The 22,718-nt window shown below is 45.4% G+C and overlaps 1 protein-coding gene across 6 annotated transcripts in view; it reads right to left on the bottom strand.

The window, feature by feature from the left end:
• DCDC2B (doublecortin domain containing 2B) overlaps positions 1-22,718 on the bottom strand; it is a 97,061-nt gene that overhangs the window by 54,411 nt on the left and 19,932 nt on the right. For 5 of the 6 annotated variants that reach the window (XM_085648430.1, XM_085648425.1, XM_085648428.1 and 2 more), the window contains exons 3-7: positions 20,057-20,133; positions 18,108-18,239; positions 13,142-13,288; positions 2,156-2,195; positions 1,625-1,693 (exon numbers count right to left, since the gene is read on the bottom strand). In XM_085648430.1, the coding sequence (XP_085504556.1) occupies positions 1,625-1,693; positions 2,156-2,195; positions 13,142-13,288; positions 18,108-18,239; positions 20,057-20,133 (465 nt within the window). The remainder of the gene's footprint in view (positions 1-1,624; positions 1,694-2,155; positions 2,196-13,141; positions 13,289-18,107; positions 18,240-20,056; positions 20,134-22,718) is intronic. The other variant, XM_085648429.1, reaches the window with a different exon arrangement.

Consider the following 22,718-nt stretch of genomic DNA (forward strand, 5'->3'; position numbering starts at 1 on the left):
GGCCGTTACCGACCGGTATTTAGCTATCTACATATGGCCCTTAATTAATAAGAGCCACATGGAAGGAACCATTGAATTATGGCCGGTAATCAAGCCAAAGATTCATCGAACTTCAAAACTTTCCTTGGGATACCATCTGTGACTCTGCGGCTCTGCGCTACACTGCATCACCATCTATTAGCAAACACAGCTATTGGTCATTTTTTGGTACACACATCGAATTGATCATGCTGTTGTCTACATTCCTCTTGAACCCTTTCCCTAAAACTAAGCAGTTAATCTGTGATCTTTTTTAATTCTGTCCTAAGCCCTGATGACGCGACATTGGGATTTATAAATTGTGAAACACGTGGACTAGAATTGTTTTAGAGAGCAGCCATTACAATAACTTCTCTCACATTCTATGCCTTGGAGTCCTCCATAATTGCCAAACCACACCGACTTCATACTTACAACTTCAGAACCTGCCTTCATTATTATAAATAAATAATGCCTTCACAGTTGCGAAAACTGTTAGCTGTAAAATGTGACACATTTGAACAGTTCGGTTAGGATGCCACTTCTTACTTGGAGAAACATATATCCTTTTCCTTCATGACATATTAAGATGTGTTAGCTCAGTCCACACAGGATTCGCAATCACATATTTCATGTTGGTGTAAGGATTGCAAAATAGAATTATACATTTCTCTGGACTACTTAAGCAGGGCACAGGAAAGGGACCGGCAGTGTTCTCATCTTTCTTTTGTCTGTTTTGCTGTGCAGTGCATTCGATACATGTTTCTAGCATGGTATAATTTTAGGACATTTCACATCCAGATCTTTCTTGGTTGCAGAGGTGGGTCTGTCATTGGAACCGCGCTTGTTCTGATGGCTCTCTTTTTTTCTGGATAATGCTGGCCTCTCATGGGCCACGCGAATGTCTACCCTGCTCTCAGTGCTTTCTAACATTTATATCTGCCCCTTTACCCTCTGGTAACAGAGGTAAACATTTGAGAGCGTAGTGTCTAACTTTGTGCCTTTGCAGTTCCACAGACCTGAAGATTCTTGGTCTGGAGCTGGGGAGTGCTGGGCTTACCGCATTGTGTCATCTCACTGTAGGCAAGGTGACTACAGTTGAATGATGTAAAGGCTGAGTCCACACCAGAGCTTGATTCAGTCTGCTTTAGCTTACCATCCCTCCAACCTCCTTGTTGACGTCTAGTAGGTAAGTCAGTTTCCTACTATCACAGGTGTGTTATTGGGCACTCTGCTAAACAGAAGTTGAGAGCATTCTCTAGCTTTACCTTGACCTAAATGATATGCTTTAGGTGACCTCAGTTGTGCGAGGTGGAGTGGATTATACTTATTTAGCAGCTGCCAGGCCCACCCTATTGCTTTGTGATCAGCAGGCTGTCATCCCGAAAGCCTGAAATCCTCTAGGTTTGATTTTTAAATGAAATATGCTTATTGTTTTCCTTCCACTCCAAGCTGGTTAATTTACTCCAAAGTTACAATGGGGCTTCATCAATACAATAAAAAGAGAAACAAAAAGTAAGGAGGACATATACCTCTGAACAGGGCATTTGAAACTGAATCCATCCATGAATTACAGAGTCCAAGAAACCATCCTCCGGCCGCTTACCTGTTCTGGAGGACTGATGAGGGCGGAATCACTCACCCCATCCTGAGACGCACTGTAGTTTTTGGTGAACTGAAGAGAAATGTCAAATATATACGGTGAGTAAAGGTGGAGGACCAAATTCATAAACTCTATAATTTGATCACAACTAACATTATTTCCAAATGTACGCAAATCATCAAGAATCTCAAACAAGAGAAATTCCAACACTATGTGCCATTGCACCACTTGGCTCTCATCCCTTGTGTATCCGGGGATCCACCAATCCCTCCCAATTCATATTCCAATATCATCTAGGAGTTACTCTTTCCTCAAGTCCTTTCCCATCTCATAACAGCTACCGTCTTTGCTTACCATTTTCTTTGAAACTATTTATGGCCCGTTCCATCCAATCCCATCCTTCCCTTTATACCCCCAACCATAATACCCTCTCATTGCGCCCCATCATTCCCACTGTAAACCTAAACCTATTTTCATCCCTATTTTTGAGGACATTCTGCCCGTCCTATGATTGGGTTGTATACTATCACTTACCCCATCTTTCAGTATCCTACGCCTGTTCTCGGGATGGTTCCTGCAAAAACCAAAGAGCATATGTTAATAAACTCGCATTCCAGGATCACAGTTGATGTCAAAAAGCCATAGCATGCTCTGTAATACCATGACCTGCTAGTCAGCCATGTCATAGCCAACACCATCTGTATCAAAAGGAGGGACTGAAAAGAACAATTCTGCTGGCCTTTGAAAATTGGTTGCTGACACTGGGAGCTCTGCAGGTTGAGGTAGGTATTAGAGCTACCACAATTTGGTCCTGTTATAGGTCCAGCAAGGTTCTGCAGTCACATTGCCATGAATGTCCTTAGCCTCTTGCCAAGGTTAGGGCCAAATTACCAGTGGACCACTCTTAGGAGTTGTAAGCCTTTATACATGAACTACTTGTATAAACCCAAAAGTATACCCTCCTTCAACTTTTAATGAACCCAAACCCCAGATAATTTGTCCTCGGTCACAAAACGTACAAGTTTATTTTATACCTTTTTGCTATTTTCTTTTATCCATTTCAGACAGTCCTAAAAGAATTATGTATGCAGCAATTGGAGATTGCAACCTTTAGCATTGCTCGATACAGTATTCCATAGTGAGCTGATGGACGAAATTCATGATTTCTTCTGGAGAAACAAGGATTCAGTAGATAGTGTTGAAACGGTTTGGGAGGCCTTCAAGGTCACAATTCGTGGATTTTGCATCTCGTAAAGCAAAGCGCCGAGGTATTACGTGACATACAGGGTACACTACGACGACTAGAGACTGAGCTCAAAACACTAGAGGGGCGCCTCTCTGTGGGGAGTGACAGCCGTGCCCAGTATGAATTCCGCGATAAACTCTCGGACTACACTGCTGCCGCTGACCGGGAGACGCAGTTTCAGGGCAAATACTGGGTGGCCCGTCGATATGGGGAGGGCAAGAGACCGGGGAGGGCCCTGGCTGAGGCAATACGAAAGCCCCGCTTTTCCAACGACATTTTAGAGATTTCTGACACCCGGGGAAGTAATTTACAGAGACACTGCCAACATACTTGCCACGTTTACTACGCACTGCTCTGCACTCTATACATCACAAAGGCGAGACCATCTTGAGCTGGGAGACTTCCTGGGGGAGGTGGCACTTGGCTGGCTGGGAGATTCACAGAGGGAGTTTCTACGTGCTCCCTTCAAACTAGATGAAATACGTGAAGCTATAATGCACATGAAGTCCGGCAAAGCCCCAGGCCTTGACGGGTTACTTATTGAATTTTATAAATCATATATAGATCAGCTGGCCCCCATTCTTAAAGAGATTTATGAAGACTCGCTTGAGACTGGCACACTTCCCCCCTCCATGAGAGAAGCACTCATTACCTCCCTTCTTAAGCCGGGAAAATCACCACTCCACTGCGACTCTTACAGACCACTGTCCCTCATTAACTGCGATACCAAAACCTTGGCCAACGTTAGAGCCAATAGATTAAACCTGTTGATGGAAAAATTGGTCCTCCCTGACCAGGCCGGTTTTGTTCCAGGGCGAGCAACCTCACATAATCTCTGCACCATTTTTCGATCCTGCATAACGTCGACCCCAACCGGACGCTGGTGGCAGTGTTTTTAGACGCCACCAAGGCGTTGGACTCTGTGGAATGGGATTATCTTCTAGGGGTATTGCAGCGTATGGGCTTCCCCCCTCTGTTTCTCTCATGGATACGGCTATTATACCAACTTCCCACAGCCAAAGTCCTAATTAACGGTCACCTGTCCACGGCAATCCCATTAATAGAGGTACCCGACAGGAGTGCCCACTGTCCTCCCTGCTATTCGCCCTGGCGATTAAACCGCTGGCGGCTTAGCTGAGGCAACATCACCAGGACAGATCACTGTGATGTAACTTGCGCCAAATCCTAATATCTCTGTATGCCGACGACATCATCTTATACATCAGAGACCCCCAGCACAACATTAACCCCCTACTGCGGAAATTCATTGTCTCTGGAAAATTGTCTGGGATTCACATCAATTGGGGAAAGTCACACATTTTCACTCTTACTCCTGCAGTTACTCAGTTCCCCCTGGATTTCCCGTTGGAGTGGTGCGATACAGACTTGCGCTACCTGGGAATCCGCATCTCCACAGACAGGGAGGAGCTAATACGTCTCAATTACGGCACTACTCTGGACCGCATTACTGGGTGCGTCATGCGATAAATCTCCCTGCCGCTTTCCCTGGCAGGGCGTTCCTCCTTAATTAAAATGTTGGTTCTCCCGCAACTACTATACCTATTCCTCAACATCCCGAACCATCCGGGCAACATTTTTTAATTTCGCTGAGGTCAGAGATGATCAGGCTAGTATGGGTGGGGGTAGACAGCCACGTCTGCAGTGGAATATACTCACCAAGCCCTATGCACAGGGAGGATTTGATATTCCAAATGTTGAGCTTTACTATACCTGCGCAGAGGCCCATTACGCTTATTATTGGTTCCACCCCTCCCCGCCCCCCAGGTACATGCCTCAAGTCGCAACAGAGCAATGGCTGGCAGATCCCATACCTTTAGATGGCATGCTCAATGCCGCCACCCGTCCGAGAGATAAAGCGCCCACCACAATTACATGCACAATAGATACCTGGAATTGCATACTAACTATTCTACAGCACCCTATGCTGTATTTACCACTGCTACCCCTATCATACCACCCCCGCATGCAACTACTCCAAGAGAAAGGGTTTCTCAGTCTCCTCAAACGGACCAAAATTACAACATGGCAGGATCTTTACCATAACGGGGCGTTTAAATCGTCAGACCATATGTTCCATGAGTTACAGCCCACTCCTCTGGATATATTTTTTACGTACGGCTCCATCAGGGCGTGAGATCTATCACCCCGGAGTTTCCACAGGAGCCTCTTAGCCTAGCCCTTTACACCTGATACTGCAGGCCACCTCACCGGGTCACCTGGTCTCCACGCTTTATCATACCGTGCACACTCAACCTCAGTGGCGGCTAGTGACATTTGAAAGTAGTGAGGCGTAAGGGCAGACAACCAATTGATCCTCCTTGATACCTTGCGGCCGTCCGCTTCGCTCGCGCCTTGCTGCTTCTGCTGCACCGAATACATGCACTAAGTTCATTCTTGGCCAAAGTCTGGAGCTTCTACTGCGTTATTTCTACATCTGTGATGGTACCATGTGCAAGTATTGCGACAACCTGTCTGTACTCCCGCTGAACTACCTGCTTCTGCCGCAACAAGCACCTTTTTTGCTATAGCCTACTGCCATTGAGCGTGTGGTGCTTTTACTGTGTGTGACATCTGCACAACTGTGGTGTTTTTTATCATGCCCAATAGCACCTTCCAAGCACAGCACTCAACATAGCCCCAGGTGATATAGTGAACTAAGCATTCACCACCTCAATAATACACGTATTAACCAATGTGGAATGCACTAAAACCACATAATGGACAAAGAAGTCTTGAAACATCACAGGCACGTGCAAGTAAACAATGGACCTCTATGCAAGCTAGGAGAGTGGAATGGACAGCAGTGACTTTCTGCACATGCATCCATCCACATAATGCTTCACATTATTTATGAAAAGATCCACTGGGTCTCTTCCTATATAATCCACCAGTAAACACCCAGTAATCTACCCGAACCTTGCTCATCCTTATACAGTACGAAACACAACCAAGCACAATTGGATTCGGTTTACAAGAATCCCTGGAAAGGTCACTTGAATTCGAAAGCCCGTCAAGGCCATAAAAACTGTAGTAATGCGCCAAACAAATGCTCGTGCCACGACATAGCCTGAATGCATCGCCCTAAATATACGAGGAAAAGTTTAGAAGAGACATGCGAGTGCATTCCAGTTCGAAAATGAAAAGAGTGATATCTAGGTGAACAAACAGGGAGAAGGCAAGAAAGATCATGTGATAGAAGAGAGAAAGGCCATTGGACGGTAAAGAAATGAAGAGACATTTAAATCTAAGTCCTAGCCACCTCAGCAGATGGCAATCTGCAGGAACATTGCAAATCAGAGGCAAGAGGCTGTGCAAATGGAAGGCATAATCTTACATAAAAGCATAACACTGCATAAACTGCTTTATTTACGGTTTTTCACACTATATGTCCAAAACAGAAAAAAACTTTTCCGTGACTCTCCTCTCTTTATTTTTCTTTCACTACCTCTCTTACGTTATAAGGGGCGTTGGCCTGTTTTTTGACCAGTGACATTCAGTAACGTACAGATTAATCACCATTGATCGGACTGAGACATTTCATGTTTGTCTCGTTAAGTGTGGTTGTCAATTTGAGACAGACTTTTGACGCTGACAGGCAAAATTTACGCAGTGCTCATAAGACTGTCGCTCTTTCATGTGCATTAAAACTTACTGTTGGTTAGCTTTCTGCGTTTTGTAAAATATTCAGACAAAGAAACTGCTTGTTTTATTCCCGAACGCAACAGGTCCCCAACGCCTGTTCTCGTGCTTTTTTCATTCACTCCAGAGCACGCACCGAGGGCCATCAAAAAGAGTATGTGTACAAGCAAAGCTGACAGGCGAACTGGTGAGATGCGTCACAGCATGAACAGCACCGGTATACATCTCCCACCTCCAGATTGGAAATGTAAACAGAAGCCAGGGATGAAAACAGGATTACCTTGAAAACTGTTCAATTTTCAAATTGCATGAATGACGGAAGAACAGGGGTGTTTTTTGTGCCTATGGGAGGGGGTGGGGAGTGCTGGGGGTGTTTAAAATAATAAAAATAAGACGTACCTGTACCTTAATGCCGGCCCGGGTACCGCGCGCCTCCGCTCCTGCCAGGTCAAGCTGTGGTGCAGCTGGTCCCGCGTTCCTGCTGCAGGGACAGGAAGCAGCCAGCAGGCAGCCTCCCTCCCTTACCCAAGCCAATCACAACTCTGCAATGGCAGCGTTGTGATTGGGGAGGCGCAGCAGAGACCGCCCCAGCCTGGCCAATTTCTCTATGTAGGCTGCATGCAGCAGCCTACATAGAGAACAAGGGGGAGTGCGCATGACTGCTTTGTTCGGCCCTGGGGCCGACCAAACAGTCCGTACCCACAACAGTGGGTAAGCCACTCCCCCCTGCCCTCGAGCACGCCCACCTACGGGCCCGCCCCCAACCAGGCACAAAGGCACTTCTGCTTTCTCGCAATGCGAGAAGGCAGAAACATAAATGGTAGTTTTTACCATTTATGTTTCTGCCTTCTCGCACTGCGAGAAAGCAGTGGGGCAACGCCCCCACGCCCCAATGGGGGAGCCACCACTGCTCAATGGGAGGACTCCCCTTGCCCCTATCGAGCCCGCTGCAGTTCAGAGTTAGGTAACGAACTGACGGATGAACAATGGGCATACTGTTGCCTACAAATAGAGCAAATATATCTGCTAGCAGCAGATTACGCATTACACATTTAAAATTTTTACAACCCCTCTACTATACCCCTGTCAAAATGTATAAATATGAATTAAAAGACTTTGACCGTTGCGATAGATGCAGCGCCTCCGGGGCTGTCTTCCTTCATTTGGCCTGGGACTGCCCAGGGCTGAGTGATTACTGGGGACAGGTCTTTGATGCTCTGGAACAGATGACAGCAGTCTCACTAGAGCGCACCCCACTGACAGCTTATACTAAGTTAATCTCCAAGCCATATCACCGCTATCTCGCTACTGCCCTACTGCTGGCTAAACGCCGCGTGGCCTGTAAATGGGGTAGAGGACGAGCGCCAAAGTTTAAGGAATGGCTCAATGATTTAATATATTGTCAAGAGCAACTAACTACCTACACAGAAACACTTCCCCGGGCGTCGCGCCCTAAAGATTTTTGGGACCCTCTCAAGAATTACCTTCTAATGCACCCACAAGATGCCCCGACCGACACTCCAGAAACAGAGGCACCATAGTGATGTTAATGTGGGATAGTGTGTGGGGGGTTCACGAGGCATATGTGACTGCCTTCTTCTTTTTGCCTACTCTCATGACATGTCTAGGGTGTAATGCGCTGTATAATGCACCAGTATTGTGATGTTGATGCCAGATGCTGTCGCAAAACTAGTTTCTTCAACTCATATGTAGTTAATGCCAAACTCAATGTTAATCTGTGCTGTAAGGTCTGCCCTGTCGCGATGAGCATACAAAGAGGACGAAGATATCATCATGGACTGCACTGTTGTATCCTTGTATTATGCACTGCTTTCGAGAGAAAAAGACATTATCCCTATTTCTATGCACCATGTCTGTCATTACATGCATATGATTGTAATGTACTGTTTCACTGCATAAAACAATAAAAACAGTTAAAAAAAAAAGAATTATATATGTTATTGAGGACGTTTGAGACTTTGTAGTTAAAGAAGAGAAGATATTTTGCCACTCTTGTGTATTTATCCCTGTTTAAGAGGCAAAATAAGTTGTTTGATGATAATGTTAATCTGTCTTTTGGTAGTTAGCACAATTGGGGAATGTGATGTACATTGTTTTGCTGGTGATAATTGCTAACTATATAGCAGAACTGTAACATTTTTAGATCTGGTGTTAGCCTAAACCTTTTGATTTTACTAAATTATATGTATAATATACTTACCTTTGGGGTTTTTAGACAGTCATCTCCATCTATTGGTCTTTTACTGTGTCATTCCCATTTGTCATCCACCCACTACAGCATACAGCATAAGGCAGGAGATTAGCTCACTTCAGGCACTGGCTAACTTCACTGTGATTGATGGCATTCTGCCCTTTCAAAAAGGGCAAAGTAACCCACACAAGGGACTATAATACCAATATGTGCTTTTAGGTTTAAATCTTTTTATCGATAAGTTTGGTTAATGAATCAAGCAGAGCCATCAACAATAAGCCAAAAGATCATGCATGTACAGCAGTGCACATAACGAGAAACCCCAACTCATTCCCCTCCCGGCTCGCTCCCCTGGCCTCCCAACCCAACCCCTATCTCGATCCCTCCCTGGGCCTGTTTGGTGTGGGTCAATAGGGCAGAGCCAGGGTTTTCAGACTGCATTGCCTGGTGATGTAGATTAAGAGGTTTCCTGTGGGGGCAGCGTGAGATGTAAAAGGCGCAGGTATTCGGGGCAGGTAAGTTCCCGCATTTCCGTGCTACGTAGGGAGAGGAATGGACGCCATAGATCTGCGAAGAAGGCACTATCTCCCTGCAGTGAGAGGGATATACGTTCCATGCCCAGCACGTGCCACAGTCTAAATAGCCACCCCTGGTGTATGGATATGGGTGTTTGGTCTGTGCCCCAATGAGATGGTATGTTTTGCAGTGCCGCACCTAGAGCTATTTCCATTTGCCTGCATTTGCGCGATCTAAGGGGAAACATGAGCGCCTCGGCTGGTCTAGGAAATATATGTGCTTTTTAGGACCAAGATAAAACTTTTTTAAGATTGATGAGGACCCAGTAGCTACACTGCAAATAAAGTTTTGCAAAAACCATGAAAAAAAAAGGCATTGACAAAGCTAAAAGACTGTCGGCTAATGCCAGACCTATTCGCTTTGCCAATGCTTGTTAAAAGTTGCTTCTAAGTACCTCAATTAATATACTGGTACTTTAATTACTGTACTTTAGTGGTCCATGTTGCTATCTTCAGAAACTTTGCTTTTTGAATCTCTTTTTGTCTTAGGCCAATGAACTTCCATGGCATGGCTAGTCTCTCCTTCTTCATTCTCCTTGGATGGGACCGGCTGCAGTTTCTTTCAGTCATGTTGAGGTCTGTTACGTTTAATATGTTTACGTTTATTAATATATATTAAACGCTTTTAATTAACTAGACGATAGAACATTGTCTACTCCTACTAGCACCATCTTGAGGACAGGGGTTCTGTCAACAGTGTTGTGCATGTGACCATGTCCTCTTTGGGAGCTTAAACGGGGGTTTCCTGTTGGTCCAGATTAAGCATTAATAGGCATTTTTACAGGATTATGTGGAAAGAATGAAACCATATTGAACTAATACATTATTGAAGAAATACATTGATGGGGTATCATTGACAATGACGTAACATTGAAAATGACGTAACATTGAATATAATTATATATTAATAAAAGTGACAGCGTTTAAGATAAGATTAAGGCAAATTGAATGGTAATACAGAGGTTTATGGAGAGAAGTAGCCTGGTGGACATTGCCATGCATTGTGGGACTCTTTGTCAAGGATCAGTCAATATAGTTACCCTAAAGTTAAATAAAAAAATTCAGCATTATGAAATCTTCATTTTGTATTAGCTGATAATATATTTCTTAGCTATGTTGATCTTTACATCCACAGAGGTCCTTTTTACGTTTAAGATTAAATGTGTTTTATGCTACTTGAGGAAGATAATTGTAGTGTTTTATTCTACAAATAGATTACTCAGCAGGAAGTAATGGTTCAATCACATACCCTTATACTGCCAAAGGAGGGCTTCCATTGCAGTGCATGAATGGCAAAACATCCATTTGGTGCAGTGGCGGAACGTTGACACTTTGCCTGCAAAGGGCTGTTACTCCAGTTTCAAATAGCAATCTCTCTTTTGCCTAAGGCTGGAAATGCAGAACTGTTTGTACCTGGAAGTGATGTTTGGAGCATACTGCATGCCTGGCTGGCTGTAGACTGCAAGGTGATACCCTTGCATTAAGACACTCTTGAAATACAGTCCACTAACATGGTCTTCCATCTGATGTCCTCATTATCCCAAGGGCCATTCTGCTAAGTGTTTCCACCCCTAGCGGCTCCTGCGTGTATTCACATACAGTCCAGCCGCTCCGTTACCAGGACCAGTGGACAGCTGTATGCTTCCTTGTGCCGAGCTTCAAGTGGGCATAGGGAGAGGGTGCCCGAGCCCTCTCAAGCATTTGGCCACAAGTACATTTACACCGAGGTCGGTGGGGCCGGAGCGCTGCAGCTAGAATGGTAATGACGGGCTTGTTTTACGTTCTCAAACTGATGAAAGGGGAGCAGCGAGGTGGGCTGTCCGTGTCTGGGGTGCATGCACAGAGGTGGGGAGGATTGGGAGGGGCAGACAGCCGGAGTAAGGGCTGCTGGGCCATGATGAGCCATTCTGTGGCTGCGTGAGGAGTCACAGCATTGGCGAGTTGGTACCCCTTGCAACAGCAACTTGGCTGTGCGAGGAGAGGGTGGATGCTGTTCACTCAGTGCCAGGGTTCCAGTTCTTGTTAGTGAACCAACTGCACCATGGCCCGTTAGTGCGTAGGGCCTACTGTGCCACAATCATGTGTCTTTTTTTTTTTACTACCTAACCATGGAGGAACAATTTCGTCCTAGGGTGGATTAAATTCCTGGAAGCAGACTGACAAAAGCTTATTTCTCTGCTTTCAGCATAGCTATAGGTTAAATGTGCTTTCTGCGATCCTGGCCCTGCCTGACCAAGCCATCATCTCTCGTCAGCTTGACGCTAGCTGAAATCTAGACAAGTCAGCTTGAGCATAGCTGACATCTTCCTGGTGCCAGCAGAGACCTTGCAAACATCTCCCAGATGTTAATATGCACATTAATTGTGTGTTCCTCCTGTTAGAAAATTGTAACAGATTTTCCATTGCACATAAATGTTGTGGTCCTCATGTCAGAAAATTGTACCTGGCTTTCCCTTGGTCTACGTGACCATTCTGTGGTGTGAAGTCTAGCTGAACTCCCTGGTTTCAGCATCTCTGTATTTGACATGTCTCTGCTGTCAGCTTGGCTGTAGTTTAATTCTAGGTAGTAAAACACAGCTGTAGCTTACTTTGTGTATGTGTTGGTCTGTGCTGGCTGACCACTTCCACCTGCCTGAATCTAGTTGACCTGTCCAAAGTGGTAGACTTACCAGCTTGACGGACGCTCTTACAAGGAGTTGCCCCTGGTCTGAGGTTTATTGTGTTCTGGTTTAGAAGAGATGTGGCCAGGGCTTTAAGTGGGCCAGGTCCTGCCGGTGCTCAGCACTGGCAGTCCTAAAAAGGAGGTGCTGGGACGGGTCCCTATTGGGCTCTCTATTTTTGCCCTCACCCTCAGGATGACAAACAAATCTTACATCTGCAGAATTACCACCCTTTACTGCCTCCGATTTAACTTCAAAGAGACTCGTTATAGTACTTTCGCAGTCTCATCATTTCAAAACTGAAGCATTATCAGTGTTATATACAACGAAGTCATGGTTGTTGCTTATTTATCTTTCACAACTAACAATCATTGGCAAAGCCAATAGCCCTGACTTCTTGTAGTTGTAATGTTACTTGTTTTATTATATATCTGGATGCAATTATAGAAGCTGCAAAATACCAGGCGTGTGGCACGCTATGATAAGCACAGATTTTTCGGTTGTGTGCTTTTAAGCCACGCCCCTTTGAGAGACCCCCCCCCCCCCCCCCTCCAGTTTTATATCCCAATTACAGACCTGGATGTGGCATAGTAGTTCGAAATGGACTGCTCCTTTTGCTGAGTAGTCAGTACAGATGTGCATATGGTCGGTCCCATTTTATAATTGTGCACTGCAGATGAACTCAATGCAGTGGAGTGCTTAGAGGGGTTCCCTACAGCTGAAGTGAATTCATGCATTTCCATCCATCAACTTTGTACTGTCCAGCTGACCTCTTCCTGGGGTGTCAGTTTCGCCCAAGCTGACTTCTCATTAGTGTTCACCTCTATTCTTCCTCCTTGTGTATCAAAGTTGACCTACCCGTACAATCCGTATGACCTTTGCTGGTCTCCCTCATGTCAACTGAGCTTTCACTGTTGTCAACTGACCATAGTTGAATTACCACAGTTTCCCCGATCCCCCTAGTTGACCTCCCCTCTATGTCAGCATAGCTTTTTTGAACTGTCGTTTATCAACATCACATTAACTAACCTTCGGCTAATGTCAGGCAGAAGCTGACCTCGCCGTGGTTTCTCCAAGGCCTCACTAACTTATTTAATTGTCAGGAGAACTTTTGCTAACCCCTCCACCGCCAAGATTCCTTCAAGACCCCTGCACTCTCTTACTTACAGTAAGGCCCTGTGCGTGGAGTGTTTTGGCACTAGCAGCTCCATATATGGTAAGCTTTTGTACTTCTCCGCTCCCACGGCCACGTAGTACTCCCCATGGCTCAGTTCTTCTCCGCTAGAGATCGGAACTCCATCCAAAGTACACAGCCTGAAAAGAAAGAAATATTTGTTCCTGTATAAATGTGACCAATTTGGGGATTTCCTGGTTCAGCTTTTCCCTTTTTACATTTTTAAGTCAAAATTCCTGACCCCTAGTCTCCCTGGACCACCACCCCCCAAGGGACCTAGCTCCCTCGAGCCGCTGGCTACCTTACTTCCTGATACACTTGGGCTGACAGACACATGGAGAGCAATACACCCCACCAGTATCCAACACACATTCTTCTCGGGAGCCCACAGAAGCCTATCCCTTATTGACTATGTGCTCACCCCGGCCACACAACTTGCCTACATCCGAGAGGTTGAACACCTGGCGAGGGGCATTTCGGACCATTTCCCGCTGTGGGTGCAAATAGGGTTGGGAGACACACAAGTGGGAGGGTTCGCACCGATTAATCCATGGTACTTGTGGAACCCGATGGTCAAAAAAGAACTCCTAAAAGCGATATGATGGTACTTTCAGGAAAACCAGGGGTCAGTCGAATCCCCCCAGACACTCTGGGAGGCATTCAAATCCGTTATACGTGGCAGTGCTCTGTCCCTTATTGCTGGAGTTAAGAAAGAGAAATACATAGAATTGGAGAAAATCGAGACAGACATTCTAGACTTGGAAAGGTTGTCAGATAGGGATATAACTCCAGACACATTGCTTCTCCTCCACTTAAAGTGAGAAGAATATAAAAACCTAGCAACAGATAAAGCCAAGGAATGGGGTGCGGAAAGAGATGGGCGAATCTACGAATGGTAGTTGATTGCTTGTTTGACAAAAAAGAAACGGCCAGCAGACTAGTCTCAGAACTAACAGTAGAAGACGGTAATATAATCAATAACCCCATAGAAATAGCGAATAAATTTGCAGAACATTTTAGCGAGGTATACAAATCCACTTCGCCCTGAGATGAGGAAGACTCCAGAGCTCTCCTGCAGAATATAACCTGCCTGCGCTTTACCCAGACGAACAATCCTATTTAGAGAGCAACATCAATACTGAAGAGATAGCGCAGGCCATCCGAAGTCTTAAACCGGGGAAGGCCATGGATCCCAATGGCCTCCCCATAGAAATGTACAAGCTATGCCCGGACATGCTCTCCCCATATTTGAAGGCAATGTATGAAGAGAGTAGACTTGTAGGCACTTTCCTACCGGATCAGCGTCTGGCCTCCTTGGTGGTGATTCACAAAGAAAACAAGCCCAAAGACAAATGCTCCGCATACAGGCCCATCTCCCTGCTCAATGCGGAACCCAAAATCCTTGCCAAACTACTCAGTACTACGCTAATTAAGGTCATCGGTAATTTGGTACACCCGGACAAATCTGGATCTATGCCTCAACGAAACACAGCCCATAACCTGCGACGGGTGCATGGAGTATTGGGAAGGGTGGATACGATCCAGGAGGACGCGATTATACTTTCCCCAGATGCCTCAACGGCCTTTGACACCCTTGAGTGGCCTCATCTAATGGCGGTGCTTGAGAAGCTGGGATTCGGGCCTATTTTCACATCCTGGATAAGACTGCTGTATGCGGCACCGCAGGCACAAGTAGTGGTCAACAATAAACGCTCTAGTACCTTTGAATTAAGCCGAGGAACCCGACAGGGGTGCCCACTATTAACCTTATTATTTGCCCTATCCCTGGAGCCCCTGACGGCCTGGATCCGACGAGACCCCGTTGTTCGAGGGCTGAAATGGTCAGCAGACTGGGAGGATCGCATCTCGCTTTATGCGAATGATAGACTCCTTTTTTAAGCCACCCCCCGCAGGTCGCTTAGGTGTATCCTGGATATCTTCACGATTTTTGGGATGCATTCCGGTTTTTCGATTAATTGGGATAAATCCATAATGTATGTGCTCAAGGGAACTCTCCCCAAACTGCCCGACGATTGTCCCATCCAAACCGCCGATGGTGGATTTCATTACTTGGGAATATTTGTCACTATTGACCCCAAATTGCTTTTCGAAAGAAACTTCCGCCCACCTCTACAAAGGCTGTGGCGTGATACTGCCACTTGAAAGGCACTGCCTCTCTCGCTCCTCGGAAGGGCAGCTATCTTTAAGATGATGTCACTACCCCGTTTCTTGTACGCATTACAGAACGCCCCAACCCAGTGCTGGCTAGTTATTTCACGGAGATTGAGAGGCTGCAGAGGGAGTTTCTCTGGAACGGACGACCTCGATTAGCACTTAAAAAAATGGTCCTCAACTGGTATGATGGCGGTATAAGCCTCCCAGACATTAAAAAGTATTACTGGGCTGCCCACCTCATTGCCGTCAACCAGGGCACATACCGCAGCCCACATCACCCAGGCTATGCTCTGGACAGATGGCTTCTGCCGGGTGGCAACTATAATAAAGCACTATACACATACCACAAGAAAATTCCACTAACAGTCCCAACTAGACACACAGTACAGATCTGGCATGAGGCACACAAGAGTCTGGGGTGGATTGGTAGGCTAACCCTGGCCACTCCAGAATGTCTGGGGCACTTGAGGACCTCAAAGGGTTTTGATAGATGGGATCTCATTTGCATATCACATATAGGAGATCTTTAGGCAAAAGGGGAGGTGGTGGAGTTTCAGAAACTACAACAACAGTACGAGTTAGCAGATACAGAATCCTTCCGATATTTACAGATCCGCCATGCCCTATATACGGCTATACCGAGGGGCACGTCGCTCCCGGAATCCTCTCCACTAGAGGATTGGCTCCTCTATGGCTACTTGTCGCAAAAAGCGATTGCTCTTACTTATAAGAAACTGATCAATAATACTCCTGACCCCCTTGAGAAACTTAAGGATTGCTGGGTAAGAGACGGCCTTGAGATAGATGAGGACGAGTGGCAGGAGGCGGTGCCCCCACCCCCGAGAAGTGAGTATCTCCGCCCGACAGAGACTTGTCCAACTCAAGATCCTTCATAGGATATATGTCACAGGGCCTCAACTGGTACGCATGGGGAGGGGAGACGAGGATGAATGTCGTTGAAGGTGTGGGCAAGTGGGTACATACATGCACATCATATGGGAATGTGACCACATCCAGCAGTTCTGGCAAGGGATACATAGAACTTTCAGGGCAGTCCTAAATAATGACATACTCCCCGAGGCTAAACGGTGTCTCCTTAACATATGGGGGCCCACAGATCTCAACACCTCGGAGAAAACTCGGGTGACACTGGGCTTCACTGCCGCAAACCAGGATATTGCACAAAAATGGGGATCGGATGTAGCACCTACATTGGTAACCTGGAAAAAGAACCTAGATTGGTGCATTTTTAGAGAGAAAACTGTATATATTGCACGGGGGTGTCCAAGGAAGTGGTCCTCAATCTGGGGTAGTTGGAATGCATATAGGGGGGATGTTTGTGTGGCTCCTTTGATACCGACAGAAGATAAGACACTATCCCCTTGAGTCGGAACCATAGACCTGTTTTGTTCATATAAGTCCAATTTCAATATTTGTATTTATCATGTGACGCAACGCAACGCAACCTGGGAATCATCCTCGACTCAAAACTCTCCATGACCAAACAAGTCAACGCAGTCTCCTCCACCTGTTTCTACACCCTCCGCATGCTCCGCATGATCTACAGATGGATTCCGACCAACACGAGGAAAACAGTCACCCAGGCCCTAGTGAGCAGCAGACTCGACTACGGAAACGCCCTCTACGCCGGAGCCCCGTCCAAGCTCATCAGCAGACTACAGAGAATGCAGAATGCCTCAGCACGCCTGATCCTCGACATCCCGCGCCGCGACCACATCACCCCCCCACCTGAGGAACCTGCACTGGCTCCCCGTCGACAAAAGAATCTCCTTCAAGCTCCTGATCCTCGCACACAAAGCACTCCACAAAACCGGCCCAGCCTATCTCAAAAGTCGACTCTCCTTCTACGTACCCAACAGGAATCTCCGCTCCACTGACCACGCCCTGGCCACAGTCCCACGCATCCAGAGAACCACTTCCGGAGGCAGGTCCTTCTCCCATCGCGCCGCCAAGACCTGGAACACCCTCCCCCTCGACCTGCAACAAACTGAAGACCTGCTGACCTTCAGGAGACAACTCAAGACCTGGCTCTTCGACCACTAACAGCACCCCCCCCCATGCCCCCCCAGCGCCTTGAAACCCTACCAGGTATGTAGTGCGCTTTACAAATTATGTGATTGATTGATTGATTGATGTGATAAAAGCTCTGTAATCCGCTATTGCAATGCCAATGTCTTCCTGACCCTATGTTCCTATTTTTGAGTTTGTGACATGGCGAATCACTAACCCTTGAATAAGAAATGGTGCAACTTGCTCGCTCTGTATTTATACGCTTGTTGAGATTCAGTTACCATTTGCTTTGACATATATCAAAGTGTTTTCTGTCTCTCACATACATGCACACAGAAGATCTGCATGGTCTGGTGCCAATAAAGACTGACCTTCAGAATCTCCCAGACCCTAGCCACCTCATCTAGGCATTCATTCCCTCAGGCTGACTGTGAAGTTAGTGGCATCGGTCTTACTCCCATCTGTGATTGGACGAAAAGTACAAATATGGATCATTTACATGCAAACATCACATAATGACTCCTCTATGTTTTTTTCTAATACTGGGCTCTGTTGTTCCCTAACAATGTTACTTGTTTTAATGAATCTGGACGGATGTAATGCTGAGCAAGTCCTGCAAGGATTCTTGATTGTAACCTGAAGATTGCACATAAAGCTCGGAGCACTGAATTACCTTACTGCCAGAAAGGGCTTCACTCTCTCAACCAAAGTGACTTGCACAGCACTGAGCTCATAGGTATGTCTGGTACTTACTTCCGAACCGCACCACTGCGGAGGGAGGCCTTCTCGGTGAGCAGGCTGAGGACGAGTTCCCACTCCGCAAGCGTCCTCTTGGAGAGGAGCACGCGGAATGGCGGGCTCAGGAGGTCGCCGTTCCGGAACACACTGGAACCAAAGAAGAGAGAAGGCGGCATAAGTCTACAACCACACAAGCAAGACTCGACACACATGCACGCGTCACAGGTGTCAGAGGAGTCTAGAGTCCATAGTATCTTTTGTACATAGAGATGGTCATACACTCGAAACCCTCCTCACGGTTTCGAGTGTACAGCTTCAGATGTAAGCTAACGAGTGTAATGAACGGCCCCACGCGCAGTGTCACATATGACTCCACTTTCACAACACAAATTCAGCCCAGGATCCGGACACCCCGTTTGGATCTAGCTGCACATAGCTGGGACTAGGTCAATAGTGTGGTGAATCGACAGACATCTCACAGGACTCGCCTGTTCTTCATATATTTGTATTGGGACGTACAAATATTTTCAGGTACGTCTCGAGAATGTACTGTCCCATAACATTCATTGCCTACTCATTCACACTTCTATGTTTTGGGCTTCTGAACAAGATAAATAGGTATGGTCAGTGGGCCAGGTGAGGTCTGTGGAGGGAGTGTCAAACGAACAGAGGGTGGGATGTCTGAAACCAAGCCTCATACTCCCATTACGCTCTTCTAAGGCCCCTCTCCCCCTTCTCCAGTAGTCATGGAATTATCCTTGTCCCTTTCATGTGAAACAAAGTTAGGGGCCTCAGGGAATAGGTTTCTTACGCCATCATAATCATTATCATACACTTCCCTAGCACTAAAACTCAAACTGGGTATCCAAGCACAAGAAGGTGAGAGAGAAGTAGATGCATCATGGCAGAGTATTTTAATTGCTCATCAGAGCCTCATCACCTCCGGGCAGGGCCTCGGCTCTACTGGAGGAATATTCTACTTTTTAGGAGCACAATATGCAGCCTTCATCATGCTCTGAGTTTTAATCCTAGGATTAGCTTGAAGTTACGCTAGTCAAGTGCTGACGTCTGTAAGGGTGGTACATTAAGATGCTGTGCTTTAGGTATATGGGTGCCTTTCCAACAGGGGCAACCCACCCATAAAGGCAACCTAGGCGGTCACATAGCATTCCAAGCTAAGTGAAGCACCAAATGTTAGGTAAATATAAATATGGCTTGCCGAGTGCATGGTTCCACTTGGTCACCAGTTGCTAGCAGCCAGTCCCTGGCTTCCCACAGACTAGCTAGAAGCACTTCCTTTCTTTAAAGGCAATTAGGCTTGTTCCACCTGCATCTCTGTAACAGCTCTAAACACCTCTGGTGACTGTCATTCAACAGGCATGGTTTCAAATGTAAAATAGCTCCAGTAATCAATACTCACTCTCCAGCACAAAAGCTTTCATACATTTATCTCCCTACATCTGCTGAAGGAGCCAGGAACTCGTCAATGTTTAAGTTCCCACTGTTTTGGATGTGCCTTTGGAAGTACTTGATGATGACGAGAGAAACCCCGAAATGTTCCTGAAGCAGAGTTCCAAGGATGTACTGATCTGTTATGGCTTCACAGATAAACGTAACGTGAGAAATTAAAATGTGGCCGACTGTGGCATTTCATAATCTGGCTTAATCCCTACCACATTACTTGTTTACTGGGTGTATATTGTTCAATGCCACAGTGTCAGACCAGACGCCTTTATCTCAGTATTTACGTGTCCGTATTATACAAGCAGTGCATGGATTGCTATTGTGAATGATTGTTATTAGACTGACACGGATCAGTGGTGTGCCTTGTTGACGTACAATAGGTACAGTTTCTATTTGTCCAATAGAGTCCCTTACCACATCTTTCAGTTTTAATAAGTGCATTCATCCATCATTCACAATAGCTCGCTCCAACCTCGCCCAAAGTAGGGTGACACGCTTACTGTATAATGCAAGGCATCTGGATGTTCTTCCTCCAGCGAGCAGATATGTTCAATTTTCGATTCATAGCCGTTCCACCCTGAAATCAAATCAAAGTGACATGTGCCCAATTACTGATCAATAGTTCAAAAACTCCTCATTGAATGTTCCATCATATCATAGGTTGTTCGACCTAGAGGTGTTCTTGAAGATCGAAGCATTGCCATTTTCTAGCCAATCATCTACTTCTCGTCTGTCTCCAACAGACTTCTATGCCAACTAGATTCTTTCTAGTAACAAGCACCTCCAGATAAAGAAATAGCTGTCCGTCCTTGTTATAAAGGTCACTGTTATTGCATTTCCTAAATAATCCATCCCATACCTTGTCAGTTGTTCATCCTTGACTAGCTTTTCAATCTTTCCTGGATCTCACCATCCAGACTTTATTAAACGTACTCAAATAGCGGCTTCAAATCCCTCATTGAATCCCTCCAATTGTCCCTGCCATTTTACTGACATTAGAGCCATTCTACAAATCCCTTATGGATCCTGCCATCATATGGTGATAAAACACGTTTATAAAATCCCTCATGTATTATATCATCCTTTCATCATCAGATATGCTTCACACTTTCTCGCGGCTGGTCCCTATTTAAGAACACCTCCATATTTATTTTTTGTGGCCCTTAGATTTGCTGAGCAATCTTTCACATGAGCCATACACCCGCAGTGGTACACCACACAAAGACAATCCTGAAAGCAGTACACTTTTACATGGTTTGGCTGGCACATCGCAATGACCCATCATCCCTTCAGAACACAACTAGATGGAAAGCCAAACACCCACCACTACCCTGCTCTCACTAAATGAGGCATAGTCTGTCCAAAGGCTTATTGATGACCCTCATTGAGCAAACTTACAATCGCTGACACACACGTCTGCATGTAAAAGCACTAAAGAGCCAAGTCATTGGCAACAACACAGTGTGGCATATTGCCATTAGCACTGCTGGACAATTCTTTATGGACCTGATCATGCTATCATCATTAGACCTGCAGAACAATCCCTCCGATACCCCTCCATTGAATCTTAAATTAAGCTGCTGAGTATTGTACCAGTGACTCTACATATAGTTCGGTGCAGTTGTGTCATCCTTAAAGCTGCTAAATAATTATTAATTCATCCTGCCGTTTTGTCAGTGAATAATCTCTCAAACATCTCATAGTCATTAAAATGCTCAATAGTTCTTCAAGGACCTGGTCATCTTCCCTTTCCCAGTCTAGCAGAACAATTCCTCGTGTAGTGTAACATTGCGTTATCTTAACACAAGCTCCCTAATCCTTCCTAGAACCAGCAACTTTACAGCTGTCGTTCATGGGTCTGTTAGGAGATCCTAAAAACACCTTAGGCAAAGTGGGGTCACTGGAAGAAATTGTGAACGGATAAACAGAAGCAAGCCGTTTGAGGTCATACCCTAATGAGGAGGTGTGATGGCCTCGTTTCCAAAAACTAGAGAAAAGTTTGTCAAAATGAAGTACCCCGAAGTGCTTGTTACTGGAATCTGGCATGCCTAATTTCACTATAGTGAGAAAATATGCTATTACCGGGTTCTGATTATTACATTGACCCATCGTTAGTGCGCCCTCTTGCATGTACTTTACCCTGTCGGCAAGTAGTACAGTAATGGATTCATGAATAGTGCTTGGGACTGTTGATAACCAAACGGTACTACAAAATAATGTCTCTGTGTACTCCTCCATGCTACAAAGGAAGATCAGATGACTCACGCCCCACAAGAGAAATAACTAAATTCCTCAACTGCAATTCAGACTTCACGGTGTATTGTTTGGAGTGTCCATGCTCCAAGCGATACATCGGAAGTACAATCCATCCAACAAAAAAACGGGTCCTAGAACACATGCGCGCAATAACAAATCGAGATAAAACATATCCCGTGGCGCACACCTTTGAAACACATCATAATAGTGATAGGGACCTTCTGACATTCTTTTGTTTGGATAGAATGGAGAGAAAAGAAAGGAGAGGGGACGGGACCGAACAAAAGCTCTGAGAGTGCTGGAATCAAAATACATCATAGACCTCCAGACAAAGGCCCCTATGGGTCTCAATAACGATGAAGAGCTTTGGGTCCACTTACAGTGAAGTTTCTTTAAAAGGAATGATCAGTAAATGTTTGAAATGAACATATGGGAGAAGTAATAGGGCGGGTTTATTTCGCTCTTTCAATGAAATCTTTATTTAATTTGGTCAACACACAATAAAGCCCATACAGGGCAGGATATACAATTAGGGTATAGACAAGAATATATATGACATACATTGTTTAAGAATTATTAGTTGAAACAACAAAGAAATCAGCTATGTTTGCGGTACTAAATGCAATTAGAATGATCCATAGGATAAGGTTACTGCAAATACTAGCTTAAAGAAGATGTCATCTTATATTTATACATAATGTGCAATTTATTTACCCTTTGAAATTTGTTTTTATACATAATGACACTTGCACTTTATTTTTATTCGACTGTTTTTTAAATGGGATATGTCCTAAAGGAAATATGTTACATGATGGCCGCCATTGAGGCGAATGAAAAAGTGAAGTCCATTTTTCATGTTTACTATGACTCCGTGAGACTTCACGGTTTAAAATGGTCGATTTGACA

This window comes from Triturus cristatus, chromosome 3_2 (genome assembly GCF_964204655.1).
Source record: "Triturus cristatus chromosome 3_2, aTriCri1.1, whole genome shotgun sequence".
Lineage (NCBI taxonomy): Eukaryota > Metazoa > Chordata > Amphibia > Caudata > Salamandridae > Triturus > Triturus cristatus.